Source organism: Meles meles, chromosome 6 (assembly GCF_922984935.1).
Source record: "Meles meles chromosome 6, mMelMel3.1 paternal haplotype, whole genome shotgun sequence".
In the NCBI taxonomy this organism is placed as follows: Eukaryota; Metazoa; Chordata; class Mammalia; order Carnivora; family Mustelidae; genus Meles; species Meles meles.
In genome coordinates, this window is record NC_060071.1 from 17,228,937 (window position 1) to 17,255,169 (window position 26,233).

General features: G+C 50.2%; 1 protein-coding gene across 1 annotated transcript in view; it reads right to left on the bottom strand.

The window, feature by feature from the left end:
- IGF1R (insulin like growth factor 1 receptor) overlaps window positions 1-26,233 on the bottom strand; it is a 303,997-nt gene that overhangs the window by 34,930 nt on the left and 242,834 nt on the right. Inside the window, exons 6-13 of the mRNA XM_046008028.1 lie at window positions 17,620-17,834; window positions 15,237-15,363; window positions 13,485-13,723; window positions 10,894-11,061; window positions 10,450-10,654; window positions 4,925-5,208; window positions 3,489-3,625; window positions 2,816-2,975 (exon numbers count right to left, since the gene is read on the bottom strand). Of these exons, the coding sequence (XP_045863984.1) occupies window positions 2,816-2,975; window positions 3,489-3,625; window positions 4,925-5,208; window positions 10,450-10,654; window positions 10,894-11,061; window positions 13,485-13,723; window positions 15,237-15,363; window positions 17,620-17,834 (1,535 nt within the window). The remainder of the gene's footprint in view (window positions 1-2,815; window positions 2,976-3,488; window positions 3,626-4,924; window positions 5,209-10,449; window positions 10,655-10,893; window positions 11,062-13,484; window positions 13,724-15,236; window positions 15,364-17,619; window positions 17,835-26,233) is intronic.

Here is a 26,233-nt window from a genome sequence, read left to right on the forward strand (position 1 = left end):
GGGCCTGTTCAACCCAAGCAGTTTGAACCTCATTCTGCAGATGAAAGGGAGCCAGTGTGAGCTCTCGGGCCCCACAGTGAACTGAGCACATTTATGGATGTTGGGACGGCGGTGCTGGAGGACAGTCTGCGGGGGGGCTGGTGGCACGGCCACATCTCGGAGGGTGCCAGAGGGCAGGAGGGGACCTGGCTGTGTTCTGCATTATCCAGCCCAGACCTCACAAAGAGACCAGTGCTCCTTTGCTACCAAGGAAGAAGACTCACAGAGAGGGCCGGTCCTCCCCAGGGTCACACAGGCAGCTGGGAAGCCATGGTCCCAGGACCGTTCCTGCCCCCACAGCTCAGACCTGCCCCCCACGGCAAGCACTCTGCAGGCTATGAGAGGAGGCAGTGGTGGTGGCAGAAGGGGCTGGATTTCAGGGACACAGAAGAGGCAGAGTCAATGGGACTGGGGGTTGAATGGGAAATGGGTGGCAGGAGAGAGAGAGAGAGAGAAGAAGATGTAAGGTTCCAGGCTTGCGCGTGGCGTGGATCATGGTGCCAACTGACTGACCTCGGGAACAAAAGGACAGAGAGATACTCGGAGGGCAGCAACCATGATTTCGGTTCTAGTACTCATGGGAGTGGGAGGCACTCATGGGACCACCCAAGTAGAGATGTCTATGTGGAAATGATGGAACTCACTGGGGACCCAGGGACACCTAGTAAAAGTCACACATCAGTGATTATTTTGCCACTAAAAATCATCATCACCATTATGACTCTTGATGGATTATTAATTCTATTTTGATTTTTTAAATTAAGGCCATTTTCATCAGATGGCTCTCAACATGGATGGATCTCCTGCACTTTCTAATTCTCGAAAACACTCTCAAATTATCACTGCTGTCGGGAAACCAGCCAAGTTTTAGTTTTTCCTCCCGAGGACGACTTCTTACATTCGTGTCACTTAGCCTACTGGTCAGGTTGTACCGTTTTCTGAGTTTCACATTTCAGTGGGGACACGGAGAAACTGGAACACAGCCGGAGAGGAGCACAATGATGAAATGGCTAGAAAATTGGTCTCTGCGACTGGGCAACAAGAAAAGGCCAAGAGACTGGAGATTATTTAGTCTGGAGAAGGAAAGTCTGAAGAGTCATTTAATAGCATTCAAGCACATGAAGGGTTCCTAAAAGGACCGTGGTTGCCAGAAAGCTTGCAAAGCTTCTGTCTCCTCTGAGGATTAAACAAGAGGAGAAGAGACTGTGCGGTAGCAGGAGAGCCTTGTCTGACATAAGGACAAACAGCAAAGCAGGCATGCAGATTTCATTTTCCTGCAGTACGTGCCAACTTCTGCTGGGAGGAGTCCATCAGAGGGGCTCTCGGGGTCCCCAGTGGCATCCCAGCACTGCCGGGGTTAAAGACAGGGTAGCACTGGCAGAGGGGGACGTGTCCTCTCCGAAGAGAAGCCAAGTCAGCTATTTCAAAGACTGCGGCCTGATGCTACCCCCCCTAAGCCTAGGCTCTGTTTCTAAGGGATTGAGGCAGAGGAGAGAGAAAAGCGGAGAAGAGTCACGGCTCTGGAGAGGGTTCTAGGCATCACTGGGAAGGTTTGAGCCCTGGACCGGGTAGGAGAGGCTTGCTGGGGAGAGCAGGTTAGTGGGCCCCACGGAGAATTCAGACTCTTTGAACCGATGGAATTATCTGTCAAAGCTGTCTGTTTACCCCTAAAACCAGAACTCAGGCACAGTGCCAGGCTCATCAAATGCTACTTCAAGGTCTGCGGTCCTATGCACGCTGTGCTTCTTTTGATATCTGTACTATTAGGATTTTCAAACACCTGTCTTTGACCCTTAGGTACTAACCAGGTGGACGGCTGGATTGGATGAATCCTGAATTTAAAAACTGAGATGCTCGACCAGGGCAGCCCAGATGCGGACACTGGGAGGGACCACAGACGTGAGGACCACCCACTGAACCCAAAAGTAGCACCAGTCAGCACAGTGGGCTGCTCTTTCATGTGGGACAGTGAGGAACAGTGTCCAGCCAAACTAGATCCCATTAATCTGAACATGAAATAATCTGAAAAACTGGGTTCCTAATAAGAAATGGAAACTCAACGTGGAAATAACGAGGAATATTTGTGTCACCGAATAAAATACTGTGTTTTCTCGGCCCAGCAAGCACAAGGCCTGTGGTGTACTTACACATGTTATAAAACTCAGTTTTCAAATCTGAAAGGCGGGCCTAGTGCGGCCTTCTAAAAATTCTGTCTTGTCAATGGCTTGAGCATAAAATCACGCTGTGTGCTTTCCACGCGTGCAGGTGCTTTAAAAGTACATCTGTATTTTTACCGACAGGCAGTGAAGGGGACAAGGCCTTAGTCTGAGACGCCGTCACAAAGACTCTTACCCTGGAACAGGCTGGACAGGATGGCCCCCAGGTTTCGGTCACCACTTGGGATTCTAAGCCCTAAGTCTGAGTCCTAACCAGCAGCCCGAATCGGAGAAGAGTTGGACTGGTCAATTCAGGGCTTTGCAAAATGCTTCTCACGTAAAACAAGTTGAGAACAAAGGCCTCTTGCTGACCCCCTGACCCCCAAAAGGGGCTCAGACCCTCTCCCTGCCCATCAAATGAGGTGGGAACTCCAAGCAGCAGCTCCCCGTGCTCGAGCTCCCAAACAAGGAGCTGGCAGAAGTGTGACCCTTCTGAAAGCCGGCCAACTCCGTTCCAGTGGAAAATCAGGAAGGCAGAGAGCGCCCCGACAGCCCAGGCTTTCCCAATCCCGGCCCAACCCGCTTTCGTGTTTTCCAGTTACTGCTTCTCCAAGCCTTACTTTTGGCTGGGACATAGAAGAACACCGGGTCTGTCCAGGACCCATTCCCGGAGAGAGAGGTGGCCTGGATCCGGGCCGTGTAGTTCCCCGGGTTGAGCCGGTTAAGCTTGGCGCCCCCATACTTCCTGTACTCCTGTCTGGATACGCACTCCCGCTGGTCCTGGGGGAAACAGAACACCGGTGCCAATTCCCCGCAAGCCTGGGAGAAATGGGTGCCTCTTGCTGCCCCCCCTCCTCCGTCTCGCGCCCCACCTGACACTGATCCCAATTTGCATTAATACAGGGAAGGAAGCGCATGGTGAATGGCCGTCTTCCAGTAACGGTAAACACACCCAAGTTCTAACCAAACAGATCTCTGGTTTTTTTGGTAATCAAAAAGAGCCCCACAAAGGTGAAACGTTCTTAAGGACAATCTAAGCTAATGTGGAAAGATCATTTTCTGTAACAGAGTCGTTTCTTGCGGGAGAGAACCAGCACCCCTCCTCATATACTCTTTTGAGTACTGTCCTCAGAGACTGTGGGGCTCGTGGAAAGACTTAAGTCCGCACTGACTCAGTTCCTCATTTTCCGGGGTTAAGTCCTCCGCTAACTGGGAGGCGGCCTGTCCTGTCCCGCCAGCGCGTGCCATCAGTTGGAATGGGGACCCAGATGCGGACCACTGAGCTAGTCTTACCTCGACTTGTGATCCATATTTTATTTCATACATGAGAATCAATCCGTTGGGATTCTCAGGTTCTGGCCACTTGAGAAAGATGGAGTTTTCAGGCCTCGACTCCCAAGTCACCGGCCCAGGAATGTCATCTGCCCCTTCTGCGTGACAATTTAAACAAGCGAGAAAGTTGGATTCGGGTCCTCCCCCGCTGGGGTGGGCTACCCTGAGCACACCCTCCCCCGGTCCGTGTGTGCAGGGCTGAGGACGGGGACCGCACGGACTGCCCGACAGCCGGCTGCTCACACGTAGCACGGGGTTTGGAAGCCAAGCAGTCTCTTGATGAGTCTCAGGACATCCTTGCTTCCCCTCAGAAACCCATCCTCCCCTGCAAAAAAGCCTGCTTGGTCAAGTACAGTCGGAAAACCCCAGCAGCCTGAGTAACTTATTTCTGGTTTCTGACTTCTACCCCTCGAGAAGGGAAACTGTGTGATGCCCTCAAGCACAAGCAGCATCGAAAAGGCTCCTTGTGAGCAGAGGCAGTGGCCACAGGCCTCCAGGCGGCGACACGGAGCCTTCCAGGTCTGTATCTGCGTGTGGCAAACGTAACCTTGATGCGGGCATGAAGGACGGCCCCCGAGCTGGGCCTCCGTCCACCCTTCCTCCAGCCGCGGCTAGCTGAGGCCGGGGGCTCGCGCTCTTGCTGCTGCTTAAAACAGTAAGCCGGGCGGTGAGCTGGAGTCTCTGCAAGTTACAGCCGGGGAAGGCTCTTCTGTCTCTCCCAGAAGGTGGGGAAACTGAGGCCAGGGAGCTGACAGTGGCCCTGAGACATGCTGTGCATCAGTGCCACAATGGCGCCCTGGAGGGTTCCCCTCCTAGACTCCACTTCTGGGCTCCTTCTCTGCTGGCCGCTAACCCCAGGCAGGAAAGAGAATGGGCAATACCCCCATCCTTAAACATGGGTGGTTGGCAATGTGAACAACAGACAGCTTTTAACTTCCAAGGAGAAGGTGAAGACCCAAGAGGCAGGACCAATGGCTACTCCAGCAGTTGACCTTGAGGAGCAAAGGTCACCCTGAGTCAAGGCAGCTAACGGATTCCACTGAACCTGATGACTCAGGAGGGACCGGACAAATTTCTGTGTGCACAAATGGGGAATAGGGCCATGGGAATGTACAATGTGAACAAAGTGGGAGGAGGGGAGTTGACCCTGAAGGGCAGTCTCTGCTCTTGTAGGACTTTGTGCAAAGACTGGGTTGGAAATGAGTCACTGTGAAGGGACTCCATTCCCTGGGCTGCTGGTCTACCACGCTGCCTACAAATAACCACGCATTCTCTAATAAGCAGGACGGAGACTAAGGGTCATTGCCCTGGATGACAGATTCTGTGTTCAGAAAACACAAGCTTCTCCACTGGGCTGTGAGTGAGTCAGGAGTGGGGTTTGCTGGATCACACCCTACCTGCAGGCATGGTTCTTGCAAAAACAAAGTTGGAGGCGCTGCAGCCCAGCTTCTCAGCCTCGTGGTTACAGCTGTGGATGTCAATCCGGTACAAAGTGAAAGGCCGCAGGTTGGAGATTACAGTTCTCTCCTTGTTATCCACTCTGCTCTCAAAGAAAGGATATTCTGTCTCGAGCTCTTCTGGGTCTGTGATATTATAGGTGTCCACCACTGTGGTGTTCCTGCCTCGGCTGGACATGGTGGTGTTGGTGACTTGTGTGACGTCTCTCCGCTTCCTTTCAGGTCTGCAAGGAAGAGAAAAACTTGGCTTGGAAGTGCCTCTACCTCTTTTGTCCTTTCTATGACTTGGGTGAGAGTAACGGAAAGAAAAGAAAAAATCCTAAGTTTGGATGAAAGGAGCTATTCAGCCCTTTTGGATAAGAACCAACAAATAATATGGGGATTTCCTTCTTCGTTATTTTGCTTTCTCTACTCTGCAGGTCTCAGAATCGGCACACAAACTGCCCCCTGACCCCCCAGAGTGGTGACTTGATTGTATCTAGAGGCAAAGAAATGCTTCAGTCACTCCTCACTCTGCAGCCTCCTGGCCCTTTGGTCAGAATGTCCGTGCTACCCGGTCCACTGGCCTTATGGCTGAGCATTGAACGTGACCAACCTGCTGGCCACACGAAGATTTATTAGGGGGTGAGGTGAGAGGTGAGCTGTGTGGTCCAGGCCCCAGAGGATGGCTTCGCTGACCCCCTTTTGTGGAAAGAAAGATACCAAGCAGCAAGCACTTGCGTGGACCCCCACACCCTTCCCTTTGGGGCTCCCTCTGACCCTGTCTTCCTCTGAGACCACCACGTCTGGATTTTTCACGCTCCTGGAGGTCTTTGCAGTCTGGCTTGCCTCCCACTCAGCAGCGACCTCCTGTGGCCTCTCCCAGGCCCTACTGTTGACGGGGTAGAGCCACTCATGGTCTGGACTAGGGCTCAGAACAACAGCTACAAAAGCGATAGGACAGCAAAAGAGAAATCAAAAGAGAATGTTCGCACCCAAAGGGCAGAAGAGGCGATCCACGTAGCTGGTGAGGGTGACTGTTCCAATGGCTGCTGTTGTGAGATATGGAAACAAGGGCTTTGGGCTCCCCTCAGAAACCTTAAAAACAAGTCCCTGGCATTTATAGGAAGCAACAGCAATAGTACATGAGAGGAAGTACCCAGACAAGGAACAGTCACCCGCAGGCCATCCGCCAGCAACAGCGGGAAGCAGGCTGCTGTTGGTTCTACACTGAGGCTGTCCGTGGGCCTCACTCCTCCCATGCATAAGTGAAGGGTCCTAGAACAAAGCTCATCTGGGAAAGAAAACCAAGCGCCCAAGGCAAGGAGATCAGAAAGTGGGAATGTTCCTCAGTTCTCATGCAGGGGAGAGGGAGAAGTCCCATGGGGAATCGGGGCACCTGAGAAGCCACTTAGGGCTCAGCTGACACTCAGCAGGCTTCCTGTGGGTCCTTATCTGCCTTGAAGTGAAAAACTTGGAAGGGAAAAGGAGGGAGCTTGGGGAAAGGGCCTCTGGCTCCCCAGTCTGCCTGGCCCATGGATTGACTCCCCTGCAGAAAATGCCACCGCCGCTTTTGTACAGTGACCCAGTGGGTCCTAACCTAAAACATCAACCCAGATATGCTCATCCCACCAGATAGAGAACTGCAGGGCCAGGCCGTGCGCTGATGGCCCCACTGCGTTCGCTTTCATGATATCAGGGAAGGAAAGATTAGGAGAGGAGGCTGACCATTTCCCATCCTCACACTCTACACACCAACCAATCTTCCCGAAAGGGAAAGACACAAAGAGTTACATTTATCACTAGGGAACCCTTTTCTGACATCTACCAGAACAAATGTCCTGCCTTTTCTTCAAAACCAATGCCACCCATAAAACCAACACAACACATCCTCATGTCTATGAGAGAGAAGTGGCTTGGGTTTAATCCACTGCAAATTAATACTCTGCCCAAACCCCTCCCACAGCCTATCCCCATTTACCTGGGATTATACCTGTTACTAGGGTTACCAAGTTAGGGACCGGGGGGAGGGAGGCCTCACGGGACATTACTGGGAAGACAAGGTATGAGGCAAGCAGAACGGCACACCCACAATTCTTTGTAAACAACCACATTTCCAAATGGTGTGACCACAGCAAGGATCACTGTCAGCTTTCCCCACTCCCACTCCATGACCCAACTTACTCCGTCGGAAAACCCTGCGGTCTTCAACATCTGTCAACATTTCAGTTACTTAAACCTAACTATGTGATTTAAAAAATAAAGGCTGTGGTCAAATAAAAGACATTCACCACCAGATATGGACTCCAGAAAGCAACTTAACAAACTCTAGCTTCCAATCTACTTTAAACCACATGGGACACGCTGGACAACATGTAACATAACAAACCTGACTTGACTGGCTTGTTCTTAGAATCAACAGAAAGAGGGGCACCTGGGTGGTTCAGTCAGTTAAGCATCTGCTTTCAGCTCAGGTCATGATCTCAGGGTCCTGGGATTGAGCCCTGCATTGGGCTCCCTGCTTGGCGGGGAGCCTGCTTCTCCCTCTCCCTCTCCTCCCCACTCATGCTCGCCCTCTTGCAATCTGTCACTATCTTTCTCTCTCCGAGATACATTAAATTCTTAAAAAAAAAAAAGAAAGAAAGAAAGAAAGAAAAGTTGTCTTTGGATAGTTTAGTTGTAAAACAGAAAACCTTCCTTTATGATTCAATCATTCTGCCAACTAGACATTCCTTCTATCAAAATTTTTGCAAATTGTGTGGACATGAGATTTATATCCTCGGTAGGAGGCATTTAAAAAAAAAAAACAATTCGAAGTGTGTATAAATCGTAGCCTCTCACTGTGAGCACACACAGTATTTATAGTCATCCTATGAAAAGACAAAATAGCAGGTCAGACTTATCTTAGGAGAGACAGTGTCAGGGCCAAATGGGCGGAGGCGAGCATCCGTCAGGGGGAGTCTGGCATCGAGGAAACTTACTTTGACTTCGACAACACGAACACGGGGCATTACTAATATCTGTGCCGACCACAGCTCTGCCTTCACATTGCCTGATCTTGCGTTCCCCATTGATGAGAAAGAAAGGCACTGCTTTGTGACTGCAAACTGAAAGCTTGGGACCCTTTGGCAAAACTTCTCCAAAGCCGGGGCTCACAACCTGAACTTCTAGCGGGCCGGTGGGATGAGACAGCAATGGGGCTGATGGCTTCCGCTAGGGAATAAACAGACAATTCCTGCCCATCTGCTTCGTGTCCGCAGGAAGTACCAGTTGCTGCGCTTCTGCCGGCATGGGGGGAGGCGGCCCACGTTGAGCAGCCACGCCACCAAAGGACAAGGGCCCTAATGTGTCAAAATATAAGGCCAAGTGCTAAATGGATCATTCAGTAATCAGGCTGTTGGAGAAGTCACTACGCCTGAATTCTAGTTTTTAAACCTCTTTGAGCTCCTGCAACACTCTTTTTCTTGGAAGTACACATGACCCGCAGACAATCGGGACTGCACTTGAACGCAGCTGCGGGAGGAGAGGTCTCGGGCGGAGCAGGTCAGGGGGACCCACAGAAGGCTGTCCTACCTTCACAGGCCAGAGGTTTCAACAACTAGAGAGAAGAGGAGGGGCAGAAAGGCATGAAGCAATGAGAAACTTCATTCTGAAAAGAACGCTCGCAACTCTAAGTCGTCGTTCTTAACGATTTTTCAAAGTCAAATGGGTATCTTGGACTATTACACAAATATCAGAAAGTCACTCGATGGGGGAAAAAAAAATCACTTTAAAAGCCATTTGTTGTTACAGCCCAAGTAAGCCTTTAAGGGCCAGGTCATTACAGGCTAAACTGAAGTTACAGGCTTCTGGTGCCTCTCCCAGTCAGGGGCACGAGGAACAGCGATCACAGAACACGCTGGGCAGTGGGCTGGTGGTGGGGGTGCCGTGGGGACCGGGAGAGTGTAGGTGCAAAGTGGATCCAGGTCCTCTGCTCACATCTCAGGCAAGGGATGGTTTGTGAACACCGCACTGTGATCTCTGAGGAGGAAAAGGGAGACGAGGACCACCACTCTGTTTCCATCTCCTTCCCCAGACATGGCAGGTCTACCCTGCTGGACTCCCCTCTGTGTATTTGTTTTGTTGTGTGTGTGTGTGTGTTTTAAGATTTTATTTATTTGACAGAGACAGAGAGAGCGAGAGAGATCACAAGCAGGCAGAGAGGCAGGCAGGGGGGAGGGAGAAGCAGGCTCCCCACCAAGCAGAGTCTCTAATGCAGGACTCAATCCCAGGACCCTGAGATCATGACCCAAGCTGAAGACAGAAGCTTAACCCACTGAGCCACCCAGGCGCCCCGCATGTTTTTGTTTTTTAAATATTTTCTTATTGTGGTAAGATAAAATTTTTGAACAAAAAAATACCCAAATCTTGACATTTTAGCCATTTTTAAGCATACAGTTCAGACACTGATTGCATTCATGATTCTGTACAATCATTATTACCACTGTTTCCAGAAGTTTCCATCACCTCAAACAGTAGCTCTTAGACCCTTTAAGGCCCAACTCCCCATCTCCTGCCCCCATTCTCCGGACCCCTGGAAACCTGAATGCACTTTCTGTCACCATGAATTTGCCTCTGGTGAGGCTTCACAGGTAAGGGATTCTACCATATCTGTTCCTTTCACATCTGGCTTCTTTCACTTAGTGTATGTTTTCAAGGTCAATTCCAGCGGTGCCCTTTGTCAGAACTGCATTCCTTTTTATAGCTGGATAATATGCCATCGTGAGGCTAGACCGTGTTTTGCTTATCTGTTCATCCACTCCTGGGCACGTGGGTTGTTACCAACTTTGGCTGCTGTGACAAGTGCAGCTAGCTTTGCACCTCTACCTCCCTCCATTTTTGTCCCCACTCGGCAGACCCGGGGACTGAAGCAGGGCGGCAGAGATTCCTGGGGACAGAGGCTGCAGTGCCTTGAAAGGCTGTCCTCTCCGCTGCTTCGTAAGCCTGCTTGTCACGGGTGTCCGCGGCACCTGGTTGTGTTTGGGAGTTGGGCCACTTTCAAAACGCACTCTGGTTTTTCTCCCTCTTGCTTTGCTTCTCCTCCACTGGGCTTTGAGAGGCCGCAGGGAGACGTGGGACAGGCAAGAAGGACCCGCATGATCCGTTTGCTGGTCTCCATGGGTGGGGGCCTGGCTTCACTTCCCGTCCCCGCAGCTGAGAGCCCACCTGCCCTCCACGGGAGGCCTTGTGGCTGAGGCAGTGGTACTGATGTGCCCGTGGCCCTCAGTGGCACGACCCCCCCCTTTCCCTCTGTGCTAACGGCCTTCCCCAGGCACCCACTCACCCAAGCTGATGGACTGTTCTTGTTGTTCTGTTGTCCCCCCCTCGATGGCTACGGGGTTCTGCCCCGAGGCGGCTGACCTCACAGACCCCTTGCGTGGGGAGCGCACCACAGAGCCTGCCTGAGGAGCATCAGCCCGGAGATGTTTTCAAACGATGCCAGGTACCTGGGCACAAAGATGGAGTTGTGCAGGAAGTTCTCAAAGACTTTGCGGTACTCGGCCTCCTCCTTCTCTGCCTGCTTCTCGGCCTCCGTTTTGGGGCAGGCGCAGCAAGGCCCCTTCTCTCCACCACACACCTCGGTCTTGGGATTCTCCGTCACCTCCTCGACGTCGATGGTGCCATCGGCGTACTTCCTGATGGGGATTTTGTCTGCTCGGGAAAGAGAAGCCCGACAAGAGCAGATGTGAAGGCTAAGACAGGTGGGCCAGTGGGCAGGTGGGCAGAAGGGGGCAGCCGTGAGCACGCTTAACCCAGAATGTGGCCGGTCTCCGACGACGGGCTCGAACTGTCAGGGGCTACGTGGTACGTCGGAGCACGGATGCTCCAGATGGCGGGAGTTCGGTTCCAGGTCCACACCCTCCCTGCCATGGGCAACCTCCCCCCTTTACCTTTGGAGCAGTAATTGTGCCGGTAAAGGTAGCTGTCCTGCGGCTGCCGTTGCCACCTCACGATGTAGTAACTGAGGTTGCCGTTGGGCAGGGACGGCGGGTTCCACTTCACGATGAGCTGGGAAGAGGAGTTGGACGCGGAGAGAACGTCCAGGGGAATGGAAGGAACTGGAAAGGGGAACACAGGCCATCTCAGAAAATGGAACGCACCCTGAATCTAGGCAGTCACTGGATCACTGAACCACTTCTCAAGCCTACGAGAAGCCACAGATTTGACCCGGACACGGAAACGGTGATGAACGCGGACACGCAAACCGAGAAGGGAACCTTCTTTTGAAATCGCATTAATTTAAGTGCCCGCATTTCTCTTTGTACTATCTACTCTCAGATCATCTCTGTGAAAACAGGACAGAGAGGCCCGTGGAGGAAGGTCGGGGGTGGGGGTCCGCCAGGGTTACAGGTGGGTGACCTAAAAAACTACAGCTGATTCCAACACCAGTCCAACCACTAGTCTCCAAATCGCCAGACGCCAGCAGTTCTAGCAAGGGGTGAAAAGGACTGATTTGGGTTTCATTTGAGGTTCTGGAGCTCTGATAAAGGTGGCAAGATGCCAAAATGAAAGGGGGGAGTGAGAAAGGGTGAGAGTGTGTGTGCACACGCGCGTGTACACGGGGTGTGTAAGAGGCACGGAAGAGGAGGACCTACGTGTCTCTTGGTTTATATAACCTCACTTCCATGGAATGAATGAGATAGGACAAGGGAAAGCAGTCCAAAACCCAAAGACACAGCCCCGACTGCACGTAATGGCCTCTGTTACCAGCCAAAGAATATTCATTTACAGGCAAAGCATAATAATCTGGTCAAGCTTTATTTGCTACTGCCTCTCAAACCGAAACCCAGAGCTGCCTTACGTATAAAGGGCTGAAATCTTATTTTCCTTGGGTTCCCAAGAAAACACTGATTTTCAGGGGTTTTCCAAAGTGCAAGAGACCTCTTTACTGTCTGTCACTGAAACAACATGGTCATTCAAGCCACTTTTTAAAATTTCAAAGGGGCGAGGAGCTTAAGGCCCATAATATCATAGACAAGGTTCTGAACACCTATACGGAGTGGTGCTTTAGGGAAAAGTTGTGACTAATGCCAGCTTTTCCAGGAAAAACGTAACCACTGGAAGCTCAAAAACTTTCAGGTTTCCAAAGTCAAGAATGTCGAGAATAAACAGCACACCCCAGATGTTTCAACTGCAAGCGTCACCGAAAAAGCAGAGGCAGAGGACCGAGTCTTCCTCTGACTCTACCACTTGAAAGGACGGGGGTCAAGACGTAGGGAACCGGCCCAGTTCCTGTGGTGCTTAGTTTCCCATCTTTGGGGAAAGGAAATTGGTTTCTTAAGAATTTGTCATACAATAAGGCGCGCCTGGGTGGCTTAGTCGGTTGGGTGGCTGACTCTTGATTTCAGCTCAGGTCATGGTCTTGGGGTCCTGGGATCGAACCCCACATTGGGTTCTGTGTTTGGTGGGGAGTCTGCTTGAGGATCTTCTCTCTCCTTCTCTCTCTCTGTCCCTCCCCCTCCTCACTCACTCTCTAAAGTAAGTGAATGGATTAAAAAAAAAAGAAGAACTTGTCATAAAAAGAAAAAATGTTGTTTTTCCTGAGCTGGGTACAATAAATTACTTCCAAACCTAGAAGAATAACTTATTTGTTGCCTTTGAGCCTCTGTTACAGCATCCCACACCCAGAATCAGAAATCTGTGCCAGATTTATTTCTATAAACACTTCAGGGCCCATGACATGATTGTGACCACTTATGGGATCCTTCAGATGGGGCAGGGGAGGAGGGAGGGGGAAATGAGGCACGTGTGAGCCAAAGGTTTTCCCTATCAACACTTTTTCCTCACCCTCTCTGCTATTTAAATTTATTTCGTGCTACCTTATGGGTGTTTTATAAAACAGCAACCGTCCAAGGATATTTATCATTGCGTTTAGAAATGATGTCCATTTTCCTACCTCTAAGCTGGTTTTCATATACTTGGCTAATAGACTCAAACGTTTGCTTTCATTAGTTCCAGATTCTGGAGTTGAGAAAAATGAGGTGGTTTAGAAAATGAAGACAGAGACAGAAGGAGGAACATTTTCACCAGCGAATTTCTGGAATGTCCACAGTATACTCTGTCTGATGCTTTCCAAATTCCGTCTACCTTCTTGGAACCCTTGCCTCTACAGAATGTAAATGGAAAACCCACGAGCCGCGTGAGGTAACTGGAACACCAAATCAGCATGTGTGCAGTTCGTGGAGGTTCAACTATGAAAATTAAACAGTGGGTTGAATCCTGGCTGGGTCCTCCAAACAAACCACCCCAGCCCGGTAGGAGGACCTGGGCTCACTGGCACAGAGCAGGCAGATGATGGAAGATGGGCCACAAAGACGGCCCGGAAGAGCCTAGGGTATTGGGACTGGGAAAAAAATAATATGATATAGCACTAGATATTGATAAGAAACACATACAAGACACAGACTCGTCCAGGATCGAGACATCTTATAGTAAGCACAGTGAGCTCATGAAAAATACGGGATGGGTGTTGTGTGGCTACCTGAAGCATTGGTGCGAATGTACAAGATTTCACTCTTGGCCCCACGGATGTGGTCGTTCTCCACCATGGTGAGGGTCACCGCCTTGACATACACCGCGTACTGCGTCCAGGGCTTTAGTCCTTGCAGTAAAATGCCAGGCTCGACATCCTTGTTGGGAGGGAGGTCCACATCTACCATGTTCCAGCTGTTGGAGCCACAGGCATCCTGCCCGTCATACTCCGTGACGTTTTTAAAAGGTCTAGGAAGACAGTAGATGAAGCTCAGAGGAAGGTTTAGGTCCTGACATCAAAGCTCACTGAAATCTTCCCCAGGGGCCTAGCACGTCACACTTTCTATAACAGGAATTCTAAATAAAACACGAAGTCCATTGGATTTGTTTCGAAGAATAAAATAAAAGGGACCCCAGGTTCCACATTTACAAATGCACCATAGAACGGCGTACCCTGCCCCAGGAAGAGTAAATTCTGATTGTTACTGGGCTGGAAAACACTGCTCCTTAAGCATGCAGGCAAAGGCTCATTTTCTCTCTTCCAATCACGGCATTTTTCACCATTAAGAAAAAACAAGCCTAATCATTTCATGCAAACATCAGCTACCGATGAAGAATAAAACTTTGGGGGGAAAAGCACTTTTAATACAGAAAAAAAGAGCTTCTGAAATAGAGATTCCAAAATCTCATTTGCTTACAAACCACTGTGATTGTTTAGTATCTGATAATATTCAAATATTTGGTTTCCGGATTGTCTCGGAAACGAGCACCAGCTCCTCGGTGGGATTACCAGCCGATGCTGCCCAAGCACGGGGGACTATCAAAGAGAAGAGAATACTTTGCTCACATGCTTGGGTGGGGAGGGGTTCTCCAGCTCTCAGATGAAAGGGCTGGACAGCCCCTGGGCCCTGACTTCTGAAAGAGAGTTTAACCTACCCCTCCCCGTCCTCACGAGGGAAGACCATGAATGACTCCCATCCATAAACACACTGAATGCCTAATAATCCGGAGACCTGCTTTTTGCACAGCTATCACTCTGGAGGAAAGGGGACCAGACACTGTCCTTGGCGGCTCTGGTTCCAGCGCTGAGGAAGCCAGTCACTGGGGAAGGAGACCTACGGTATCACAGTGGGAGCTGGATAAGGAGGGTGACTAGGGAGGCTGGTGGTACCACCTGGATAAGGAGGCAAAGGAAGGAAGAGGGAGACCCAAAGAGCTGCCATCTGGAGGAACAAGTCACAGCTGCCGAGGCAGGTGCATATAACCGGAAGGCACGAGAAAAGCCCCCAGCAGATTTTGGGATAGATCATGAAATGTTCAGAACACAGAGGTCAGTCTCTCTCCATTTTCCTTCCCTAGTTCATGACCTAGAGCAGAGGACCAGGTCTTGGGAAGGGCTCATGGAATAACGTGATGTATCTGTCTGGGGGTTCCCTCCAGGGGAGCTGAGCATCCCACGGGGTGTTCCTAGAGCATGGGTCAGTGGACACATCCTCTATCCCATTTCATGAACTTTGGGACTTAACCTAATTCTCTAAAACACAAGCTTTTCTCTTTGCAATTATTTTATTCAAACCCCGCTAAATTACCCACTGAAAAACGAGAGGCCTCAGGCTAACACAGTGATGTTGTGGTTGTCACCATGGTGATGGATATCCTGTGACAGCTGAGAGGGACGGTGAGGATGAATGAAGCTCCGCCTTCCCCGCCCACAGCCACGCCCACAGCCACGCCCACAGGACCGTGGAGCACAGAAACTCACGCTTCCTTGTAATAGACGGTGAAGCTGATGAGGTCCCGGTAGTCAGGGGGCCGGTAACGGTGCCACGTAATGATGATGCGGTTCTTCCACGTGGTCGTAGAGGTGAAGTGCAGGACGTCGCTTTCACCTGGGGCACAAAGGTACATCTCTGAGTGACAGAGATCAACATCCTTTTCCTCCACCAGTGGGACAAGTCACCTGCCCTGCCCTATCTCCCCCTTCTCCAAAGCCGGCTGTACAGGCCAAGCCCTTTCCTGGACTTCTCAGTGGCTCTCATTTCTACCGAGAACCCAGACGTTTTACCACACGGAGCTGCAACAAAGTTCGCGCCTTTGTTTTAGCACAATTGGTCGCACTTGGATCCGAGTCTGTGATTCCTAACCTGACAGGGAGGAACTGCTTGACTGAGCAAGGCACCTTGATTCAGCAGACCCCTAAGGCCCCAGGCTCCTGGGGGGACCAGGGAAGGTGAGGATAAACCTCTAAGCTGGGCTCAATCTTCTGTGATACACTGGCACCCATCCAGGGGTTCTGTGATCCCCCTTGTTCTGTGCAACTGGTAAAGTCACGCCAATGGCCCAGGTGTGCCATCGCGGGGGGCGGAGGGGCGGCACTTTTCTGTGTCTAAACTTGGCATCGACCTGGAAGGATACAGACACCCTGGAAGGCCTCCGGCTGGGGCTGACACACTGACAAGAACAATGTCATTGTCCAAGCTGCCCGTGCGCCATTGGGAAGTCGCTGGAGAGCTACAGCGGGGATCTTGCCCTCAGCCCCAACTTGTTCTTCCATCCAGATTCAAACGACCCCCAAGAACCAGGGCAGAGTTGCTGACTGCTTCCCCTCACAGAGTCCAGAAGCTCCCTGACCGACTGTCCTTGTCTGCCTCTATTTGCCTGAACCCTGACGTGCACTCAGCGGGTGAAGCAGCGGCTAACGGCGGTTAAAACTAAGAAGTCAGAGGGGCAAAACATGCCGGTCTGAGGTTAGAACTGAGCTGTAGTTCCTTCTAATGTGTTATTTAAGGAGAATTACTTTCCTTTTCAAAGGAAAGTAATGGCTACCGTATTCACAGCCCGACAGGTCAGACTGGCTGACTGGGCGGAGAAAATGCTCGGGAAATGCTCAGCCACATCAGCCCTGCTCTGGTCCGAACAGGGGGACGGGTAGGGGCTGCCGCGGGCGGGTGAGGGGGAAGGTGCCGGCTGCCAACACACCAGGCAGCTTCGTGTCAGGCCTCTTCCCTCTTCCAGAGCAATCTGCGTGTCTACCAGGTAAATCCAGACACCAGCAAAACTAGTCAGTCAAATGCTAATGGTTTCACAACGCCTCCCCTCCCGTGTGTGTGTGCCCGCGTGTGTGTGTATGTGTGTGTACATGTGAGCAAATCACCTCTGATCATGTAAATTACTCTTTTTTTTTTTCCTAGTACTCTTCCCTTATTAAAAGCTGATGGCGGAGAGACAATTTACTTTTACAACCCTCTCCAGCTGAATAGAACAACAACATTTTAAAAAGTGGCTTGATAAACAGGGTTAGAGGACAGACGTGCTATTAGATCTGATACAAGACCTGAACGTATATATAACCACGACAAGGTTAGAATTATGCGGTTCTCAATTTAAAAAGCAGTATCCGTTCAGCAAGGTGGGCTCTCTCTATCCTTCCCGTGTTGGAGTGGGAGTGAGGAGGAGGCCAAGGGAGAGACAGGGAACCCATGGCCACTGTGACTAGGCTTGGAGCTCAGTCCCCTCTGCCCTGAGGCTTCCTCTACACTGGGGGAGACTGGGCCGAGTGTGCTCCCCAGCAATGGAGAGGACTAGCTCTTCCCTGAAAAATGATCTCACTGTCTACCACTGCCATAAAAGACATTTAACCCTACATTCTGTAAGCACTTTTTTTTTTTAAGATTTTATTTATTTTTTTTTATCAGAGAGAGAGAGCGCACATGAGCAGGGGAAGGGGCAGAGGCAGAGGGAGAAGCAGGCTCCCCGTTGAGCAGGGAGCCCGATGCGGGATTCCATCCCAGGACCCTGGGATCATGACCTGAGCCAAAGGCAGCCGCCAAACCGACGGAGCCACCCTGGGGTCCCTATAAGGCACTTCTGTAAAATACTCCCTTTGAGCAGGAGCCCATTTCTAAATGTTCAGCACCCTCCTAGAGATGTGTAAGGTAAGGGACACTGAGAAATAAGAATCTATCATGAATCGGCCCCACTACTGACTCTGAAGATACACACACATCGGAGCAAAGTGCTGGCTCAGGAGGCCCCGTGTCCTCCCCCTGCCCCGAGTGAGGCAAGGGGGGTGCCACCCACGGAGCCAGCCATCGCCGCAGATCAGCAGAGGGGCTGACTTTATCACAGCTGCTGGGGCCACTCACAGGACGCTCGCTCTCCGTTGTTCCTGGTGTTTATGTCCCCTTTGCTCTGGCGTCCTTTCGTCCCCGTCACCTCCTCCATGCGGTAAATCTCGGACACACACAATTTGGGATTGAAAGCAAAGTACATCTTCCCAGCTTTGATGGTCAGGTTGCGATGGTCCCAGTCCCACAGCTGCTGCAAGTTCTGGTTGTCGAGGACATAGAAGGAGTAGTTCCTGGAAGCACAGAAATCCCCGTGAGTGCTCCGGCCCTTTCCCAGTGCCCCCTCCTGCCTGCAGGCCACCCCACGCCGGTCCTCCTTGGCATGGGGCTCTGAAACATGCTGCCTTTGCCAAAAAGAGATTTAGTTATTAACAGTGTGTGAGAGTGGACAGTTACTGTTAACAATAGCAACAGCATGACTCAAGGACAGCATATTGAAATCGATAAGACACTAATTAATTTTAGGACCTCTATTACCAACAAATAATGCCTCTCACACCAGAGGATATTACTGCAATCATTCCGGAGAAATGCCTTTGGGTATTTCTCTCGGAGCAGAGTATGTATAACGAACTTGAAATCAGTCCATGGGAGAACAGATATGCTCCGCTACTCAACCGGAACGGCTTACATATTTGCTGGAGAGTCTGCTGTTATCCTTGGGGGTAAATCCCATCCGTGCCGTCCGCAGCCTATGGTGGGCTAGGAGAGAGAATGGGGCAGGGATACAGACCTGGTGGTGGACCAACCCTGGGCCAGCTCCCTCCTCCAGATTCACCCCATCCTAAAAAGCCTCAACCATAGTCCCTAGAGAAGGTGGGGGAAGAGAGACAGCCCCCTTTGGGCAGTCCCCTTGAGTCCCCCCACCCCCAATCCAGGCAGCAGTGACTCAGTGACCAACACTCCTAGGTTAGTGTGCACAAGGCTTGTTTTCGGATGGCCGGGCCCCCTTCCCAGAGTTTCTCATTAGTAGGGCTGGCTGGGCCAGGAATCTGCATTGCGGACCTGCACCCAGACGCTAGCACTGCTGGTACTGGGATCGCACCTGCAGGGGCACTGGGCTCACAGGTGCTGGGCACCAGCAAGGGGCTGGAGCTGACCAAGTGAGATATAGGTCCTGCCCCTAGGCGGGGAGGACACAGAAGCAGAAGCTCCACCTGTCGACTGAAGGAAAGATGGAAGGACGGCCGGAATCTGCAACAGCGATCTCCAGCTGCCCAGAGAGAAATCCATCCTCCGGGGGGGGGGGGGGGGGGGGGGGGGCATAGACAGCTACAGCGGGGTTTCTGGAGAAAGATCCAGGCTGTATACTTCTTTCTCTAGGTAGGCAGGGCCATCCTGCCGATCCAAGTCCTCCGGGATGAAAGGTCTGCTCCCCACGGACCTTGAATCCTTCCCGTCCCCCTCCCGGCCCCCAGCCTCGGGCTCTCCGGAGCTCACGCAGGCACTTCATGCAGAACGGAGTCTAGGAATGGGTGCAGCACTCTGAGCTACCGTTAACATCCACTGAACGATCCAACACACAAGCTGCAGAGAAGAGAGGACCTGGCCCGCTTTCCAAAGCCGGGAGAGCCAGGACAGAAGTCCAGAGCCCTCCTCTGTCCCAGAGGCTGTGTCCAAGGGGCCTGATGGGTTTCCTTGCACACATCACACCAGCGCCTCTACCCGCTCGGTCAACCCCTGCCTGAGTCTCAATAAGAAGAAAGCAGAAGTTATTATGGTTCTAATACGGCCTAGCAGACTCGTGACACCTGCCTGGGAACTCACCAGGGAGTTCAGAGATGAGGGTCCAGGACTGCAAACATCATGAATGAGCCACGTAGCCACAGACAGTTCCCTTAGTGCTCTCTGCAGCCATCCAGCCGGTTTTCTTGTAGGACCAGGGACAGGGGCACGAACACACACTCACAGGACAACAAGGGTTATGAGCATCTGAGCTCCCTGTTTGTCTTATGAGTCTAAAACCCTAATGCCCGAGAGGAGTCACAGAGCTGAGGGGGACTCTGTCCCATCAGCCTGAGCCCAAGCCCTCCAGAGGCACTGGGCCCCGTGCACAGACGTGCAGGGGTGGGAGCGGGGGCCCTGCCTGCACATGGGTCACTGAGCAGAGGGAGTCCAAGGGCAGCACCTCTGAAACGACATGAGCCTTCTCACTGACCCACCCTGGCTGGACACAGTCAAGGCCACCAAAGCAGGTGGCAAAAACTTGAGTTGACAGATATTTTCCTCTCAGGAAGAGCTCACTCCCTGACACATACATCCACTGGAAAAGGAGCCTCAGACATTGTCCACATGAATCTACCTGGGATATGCAACACAAGGCCAGGTATGCAGGTGGGAGGCGCTGGGACATGCAAGGTGAGACCTGCCGTCCCTTGGGGACAGTCGCCACATCTCCTTGCTCCCCCAGCGCTAGGCTGTCGCTGACGCTGTGACTGGGTCGCCAGACGACCGAAGGTGGGGTTTGCAGGTAGAAACCAGAGGCCTCCTAGGCAGGCCCATTCTTGTCCACGAATACATCCAGCTCTCTAGGACACTCTGTAGTGCCAGTACCAAGGTCTGGCTGCTCCCAGCGTCCTCAGCCGGCGCCCATGGGATGAAACCTCCTTGTCAGTGCAGAAACCTCTAGGCCAGAAGGAAAGGCATTAACCTGGTCAAACCTCTGTCTCAACACAGAATGCGGCTTCTTTTTCATAGACAGATCTCGCCAGCAGGGAACAGAAACCGCGCTGAAAATACCTCCTGAACAAAACATGCTTCTTCCCATGGGAGGAAGCATGAATTATAAATCAGGAATTTGACAAATGAATGGCAGGCCCTCTGAAATTCTGTGTGTGATTAATCACTTTGAAAAGGAAGATTATCTTTTTACAGTAAACACAAACATTTTTTTACAACACTGAGAAGGCCTGGAGCCAGGATACCAGTATCAATAAAACCCAGGCGTTATGGAGCCTCTGTGAGCGACAAAGAAACAAAAATAAAACTCTCATCAGAATAACAACCAAGCCATTCATGAGCTGCCTGTCAATACTGCTCTTGCTTTTCCAACCCCGGGTTGGGGCCTAGCTCCCCCCAAATTCCCCTTCCATGATCAGGTGACAATTAAGAGATGGCAAAAGGCAGAGACCTGTCTGAACATTTTACACACACACACACACACACACACACACACACACACACACACACAACCTTCTCATTGTCTCCTAAAGGAAATGACTATACACGTCAGTTGCTCAGAAATGTGATTTCCTAATTGTTCCTAAACTTCCTGCCTTTACATTCAGAAATTATTTTTAAAAATTAACTTGTTTATTTTTTCTGTAGCTTACACAGATTCCTGGGTTTTACAGATCCTGGTATTCTGACTCCCAGCCTTCTTAGTGCGGCAAAAGAGGTTTCTTTCTATACTTGGGCGCCGTCGGGATGTAGACCAGCTGAGGTGGGATGAAAGCGGTTGGTCATTTCCGTGAGGATATCTGTATGTTATCTGTGTCGATCTTCTGGATGCCTTCTGTACACTATACACAGAGGTGTTTTACGGATGGCTCCAGGCTTGGGGTTGTCTTACCTCTGATTTATCAACAACCACCCACCTCCCCACCTGCTCTGATGAAGGGCAGGAAGGATGTGGAAGCAGAGGAAAACAAAAGTGCTGGGGATTTGCACGGTGCACAGAAGACGACCCCGGCGCCGGGGTTTGGAGCATTGTTTTTGAGAATCCAAAGATCAGGTTCTGAGCGACATCTCCACCACTTACTAAAGCAACAACGCTAGACAACATATTTATTTGGCTTCTCCCAGCCCAGGGGCAGTGGGAGTGAAAGGCTGGGAGTCCAGAAGATGGGGGTAGGAAGGGATATTTCAACCCCCCACCTCACTCCCCTTCAGTCCTTACTGACAAACCGGAAAAAAAAAAATCTGCAAATAACACAACTGATGATTCCCTTTCGCTTCTCAGAGGAGAAAGCATGGACTCTTTCCGGCTGTCTCTAGGGGGCATCAGAACCCAGCACACAGGGCTGTCTCCAGCATCCCAGCAATCTGCAACAGATCCAGGATTTGGCCTTTTCGCAGATGCTCACACCACGTCCAATCTCCTTCAAATCCAATATTTACACCAACCTTGGGGGTTCGGCAAGGCTGGGGATTTCTATTCAAGTGGCACCGGGTACCAAAGAGAAACTCAGAAAATGTTTCCTCTTTGAGGGTTTTCCAAATAGCTTAACCGAGGTATCATTTACCTACCAAAAACTGCACCCACCCTAAGGATCCAGAGCCACGAACTTCAGTAAATGCATCCAGCTGTCCCACCAGCACCACTATGCAGTTTCTGAACGTTTCCACGATGTCAAGGTTCCCTCGCTGCCGATGGTGGTCAGGCTCTACTCCTACCCCTAGCCCTCGCCAATCTGCTTTCTGTGTCCATAGTCCTGCTTTCGCTAGAAACGAATGCAATCATACTATGTGCAGCCTTTTGCGTTGGCTTTTTTTTTTTCATTTAGCTTAACGTTTCTGAGGTTCACCTGTGTTGTTGTATCATTGTCGCAGGACTATTCCGTTGTACCACATTTCGTCTATCCATTCGTCTGTTGATGGATATCTGGATCGTTTCCTGTGGGGTTTCTTGGGGGGGGTAGGAGGGGGCTCGAGTAAATAATATTGTTATGAACATTCACATTCAAGTCTTGTGTGGGCATGTTTTCATTCCTCTTGGGAAGATACTGGGTAGAGCCTGGAAATGCTGAGTCACATGGTTGAGTCTTTTAAAAAGTCCCAGGGAAGTATTAACACGCAGCTCTGTTGCAACACAATCTTAGAGTTGCAGGAAGTCAAGTGCTAGGGTCATGAGCGTAGAGATGCCCAAACGTACCCAAGAATTACCTCCATCTGCTTTTAGGCTTTTTGGGGCAACGATCCTTGGTGGAACCAAAGAATCCGAAATCTTACCTCTTTCTTTGTCTGATGCCCTAAGAAATGTTCACTTCAAAGTTATTCACCTCAAGAACTGTCCAGATAACAGAAATATCTGGTTTTCTATTCAAGGGCTTAAAAATGAGTCATTTTCTAGAAATCTTATACATGTGTATTACAAAATCCACTTCATTCTTAAATAGCAGAAAAACCTGGATTTTCTTAAAGTCTAAGGTGATTACTCTAGAAACACATCACATTACACAGACTGAGTGACATCCTCTAGGGAACCCGGATGTCCGAGTTCTTATGTACAAACTGATGACCACCCGATGCTGTCCAGGGCCCGTTCTCTAGCCACCGGCTGCCCTGCCGTCCGTTGGAACATGATTCTGCCTACCTCTTTCACCACCCTGGAACTCCGATTAAAAAGTTGGCTCCCTGTGGATATAGACTAGAGCTCTACTCAAGCTATAGTGCTTGAATGTCATGTTCTGGACGTGACTCAGGGGTCTGGGCTGCTCAGGGGACTTGGAGGTAGGTCCCAGTTCCAGTCTGGAAAGCCAAGGTGGTCAGATGCTGAGGAACCCAGCACTTCGAATTCCCCATCAAAACAAAATGCTATAAGACTGCCATCCTACTGAACCAAATGAGGCACTTACTTACATTTTCATTGCCTATAGAACGTCAAGAAAAATACTACTTAAATGGTGTGACAATTAAATATCTAGGAAAAAAGGCAAAGAGCTTTGGGGATTCACATACGAGAAGAAGAAATAACAGGACACAGCAGTGGTATTTAATCTTGGCTACACAGTGAAACTACTTTGGATTTTTAAGCAAAATCATTGATGCCTGGATCCTGACCCCAGACATTCTGACTGAACTGGGAGTGCATTTTGGGTTACTGGGATTTTTTTTTTTTTAACCTGGCCCCACCCAAGATGCTTCTATCGTCAGAGTCTGGGAACCACGGGGATAAAAGTTATTTTGGCTTAAACCAAAGACACACAGAAATGAAACGTCCAGGTGGCTTTGCTAACACTCCTGCAGCTCAAAAGCCTTGACTGCATTCCATTGCCTACCTCAATTATAACCTCCACACCCGGGTGCATAACACCTTACGTAATTCTAATACCACTTACCTCTCCAGCATTGTTTGCCAAACAGGTCCCAGGATGCCTCAACTCGCTGCCTTTGCTCTTACTGCTCTATCCTGAACTGCCTTCTTCACCCTCTACTTTCTGAATGTTTCTGGAAACCCCTCAAGGCCCATCTCAAATGTTACCTCTTCTTGAAAGCCTGTGGGATATTTTTTTTTTTTTAAGATTTTACTTATTTATTTGACAGAGAGAGAGGGAGAGATCACAAGTAGGCAGAGAGGCAGGCAGAGAGAGACAGAGAGAGAGAGGAGGAAGCAGGCTCCCCCCTGAGCAGGGAGCCCAATGTGGGGCTTGATCCTAGGACCCTGAGATCATGACCTGAGCCGATGGCAGATGGTTAACCCACTGAGACACCCAGACGCCCCCTGTGGGATCTTCTTAATCAGATTCTCTGCCTCTTCCTCATGCCCATGGCACATTCCTTTTCTTTCCCTCGCAGCTCCCTGCAAGTTCTGCTTTGCACTGTTGTTGGCATGAATCTATCTTATTCCTTTCTTCTCTGCCTCTCTCTGACTCTTCCCTCCTTGCGGGAGTGAGGAGAGCTGGTCAAGGGCTGGGACTTAGTGTCTTTCCTGAGTCTGAGGATGAACGATAAAGAACGGAGTTGTTGCTGCTGGTCACCTCCGATCCAAAGAACTGCGGGGGCGTTCATCACAAGTGAGGATGGCCTTTACCTCTTTTAATCCTGGGTAAGGCAGGGCGGTGAGAGAACCCAACTCCCATCCAGACAAGCAAGATTCTCCAGCACCCCAGCTAAACATAGAGCATGTAGGAGGGATAGGCTGGCAGGACAGTATCCTCAGAGCTGCAAGGCCCCTGATCAGCAGCAGGGTATGAAAACCTAAGGCCCATTTGCCCTCCCTGGACACCTAAAATGTTCACGGCAGGGCAGGGGCCTGGAGTGTACTTGAATTTGGAGAAGTTCCAAACACCTGAGCAATGGCAGGCATCCTTAAAGTGTTCCCAACTGGGACATCCGGTTTTATACAAGCTTCAGATGATGAGAAATGTACCTTAAATATCCGTGCAAATAAAAGTCCAGTCTTAGTTCTCAGCTCCATAGAAGGGTGTAATACTTTCAGTTAACACATGGCTAAAAGGTAATCCCATCATATAATAATTCTTCATAAAAATTAAATTCTTGGGGTGCCTGGGTGGCTCAGTCAAAGCATGGGATTCTTGGTTTCGGCTCAGGTCATGATCTCAGGGTTGCGAGATCGAGCCCTGATGTGGGCTCTGGGCTCAATGCGGAGTCTGCTGGAGGTTCTCTCCCTTTTTCTCTCCCTCCCCCTCTGCTCCTCCCTTCCCCCCTATTTCTCTCAAATAAATAAATAAAATCTTTAAAGAAAATTTTAAATTCTCCTTCCAGTTTTCCCCTCTATGTCTATCACTTGTTCAGCCTGGAAAAAGAAAAAGTGTATCGTTAAGCAGCAGGAAAAGCTGCAAATCCTGATCTGCCCAAAAAAAGTGTTTTCCAACATGAGGGATTCCAGAAACAAACCTACCTGGAGAGGGGGAAAAAAAAACCATACTAACATCCACTTTAAAATTGAATACAACAAACGAGAACCAGCACCTCAAAATGCAGAGCCCCAGCATGCCATCCATGCTAAGTGACTTGTGACATTCGGGGGCTGGGCATGGTGGCAGCCTCCCCAGATTTGCAAGGAGGAAGAAATTTTCTTCCTAGAGAATCAGTGTTCCCAGTGGGGAGGACAGTGTGCTTTTCAAGGGTGGAATGAAGAGCTGCCCTTGCTCTTTAGCTGTATCAGAGGATGAAATTTTAAGAATTTGAGACTGACCAAGAGTTAGTCTGAGAAAAGTAGGGAGACTGTAAAGAAACCCTTATGGGGTAACTTTACCCAGTCAGGGAAGATAAATGAACAAGGACAACCTTTCCCATGACCTTCCCACCTGTTTCTTTCCTAAATTATTTCCCCAAATTCTCTTTGGAAGCAATTTGCTCATTAATGGATGTCTCCTTTTATTTCAAAGCTTAAAGCCAGGCAAGAGCTGTATTTAAAGGGAGCATGAAGAGAAAGGTGTATACGTAAGGCACCCAGAGGACAACGGCTGGACAGAAACTATAGCAACAAGCACCAGCTCTTATCTATCCTGTGCTGAAAAGCCTCTGGTTAGTTTAAAACCCCTGTCATGAAGCTCATCTCTGCAGAAGGCGAAAATTCTACCAGTGTGCAAATCCGACAGGCTCATCAATTAAACAGTTTTGTCCATTAGGATTTCTTTTATAACAAAATGAACTATCCATACTCCTCCAAATCTCTTACGTGCTAATACAGTTTACCCAATAACGTGGGGGTTTGGGCGGGGACCCTCTGCACAGTCACCAACGGACAGAGAATTGTTGACATCCTCCAGACTTAACTACTAAGAGTCTACTGCTGACCAGAAGTCTTACAGTAACAGTTGACTAACGTGTATTTTGTATGTTATATGCATGATATACCACATTGTTACAATGAAGTCAGCTGGAGAAAATATTATTTAAAAAAAAAATAAGGAAAATACATTTACAGTCCTATACTGTATTTATC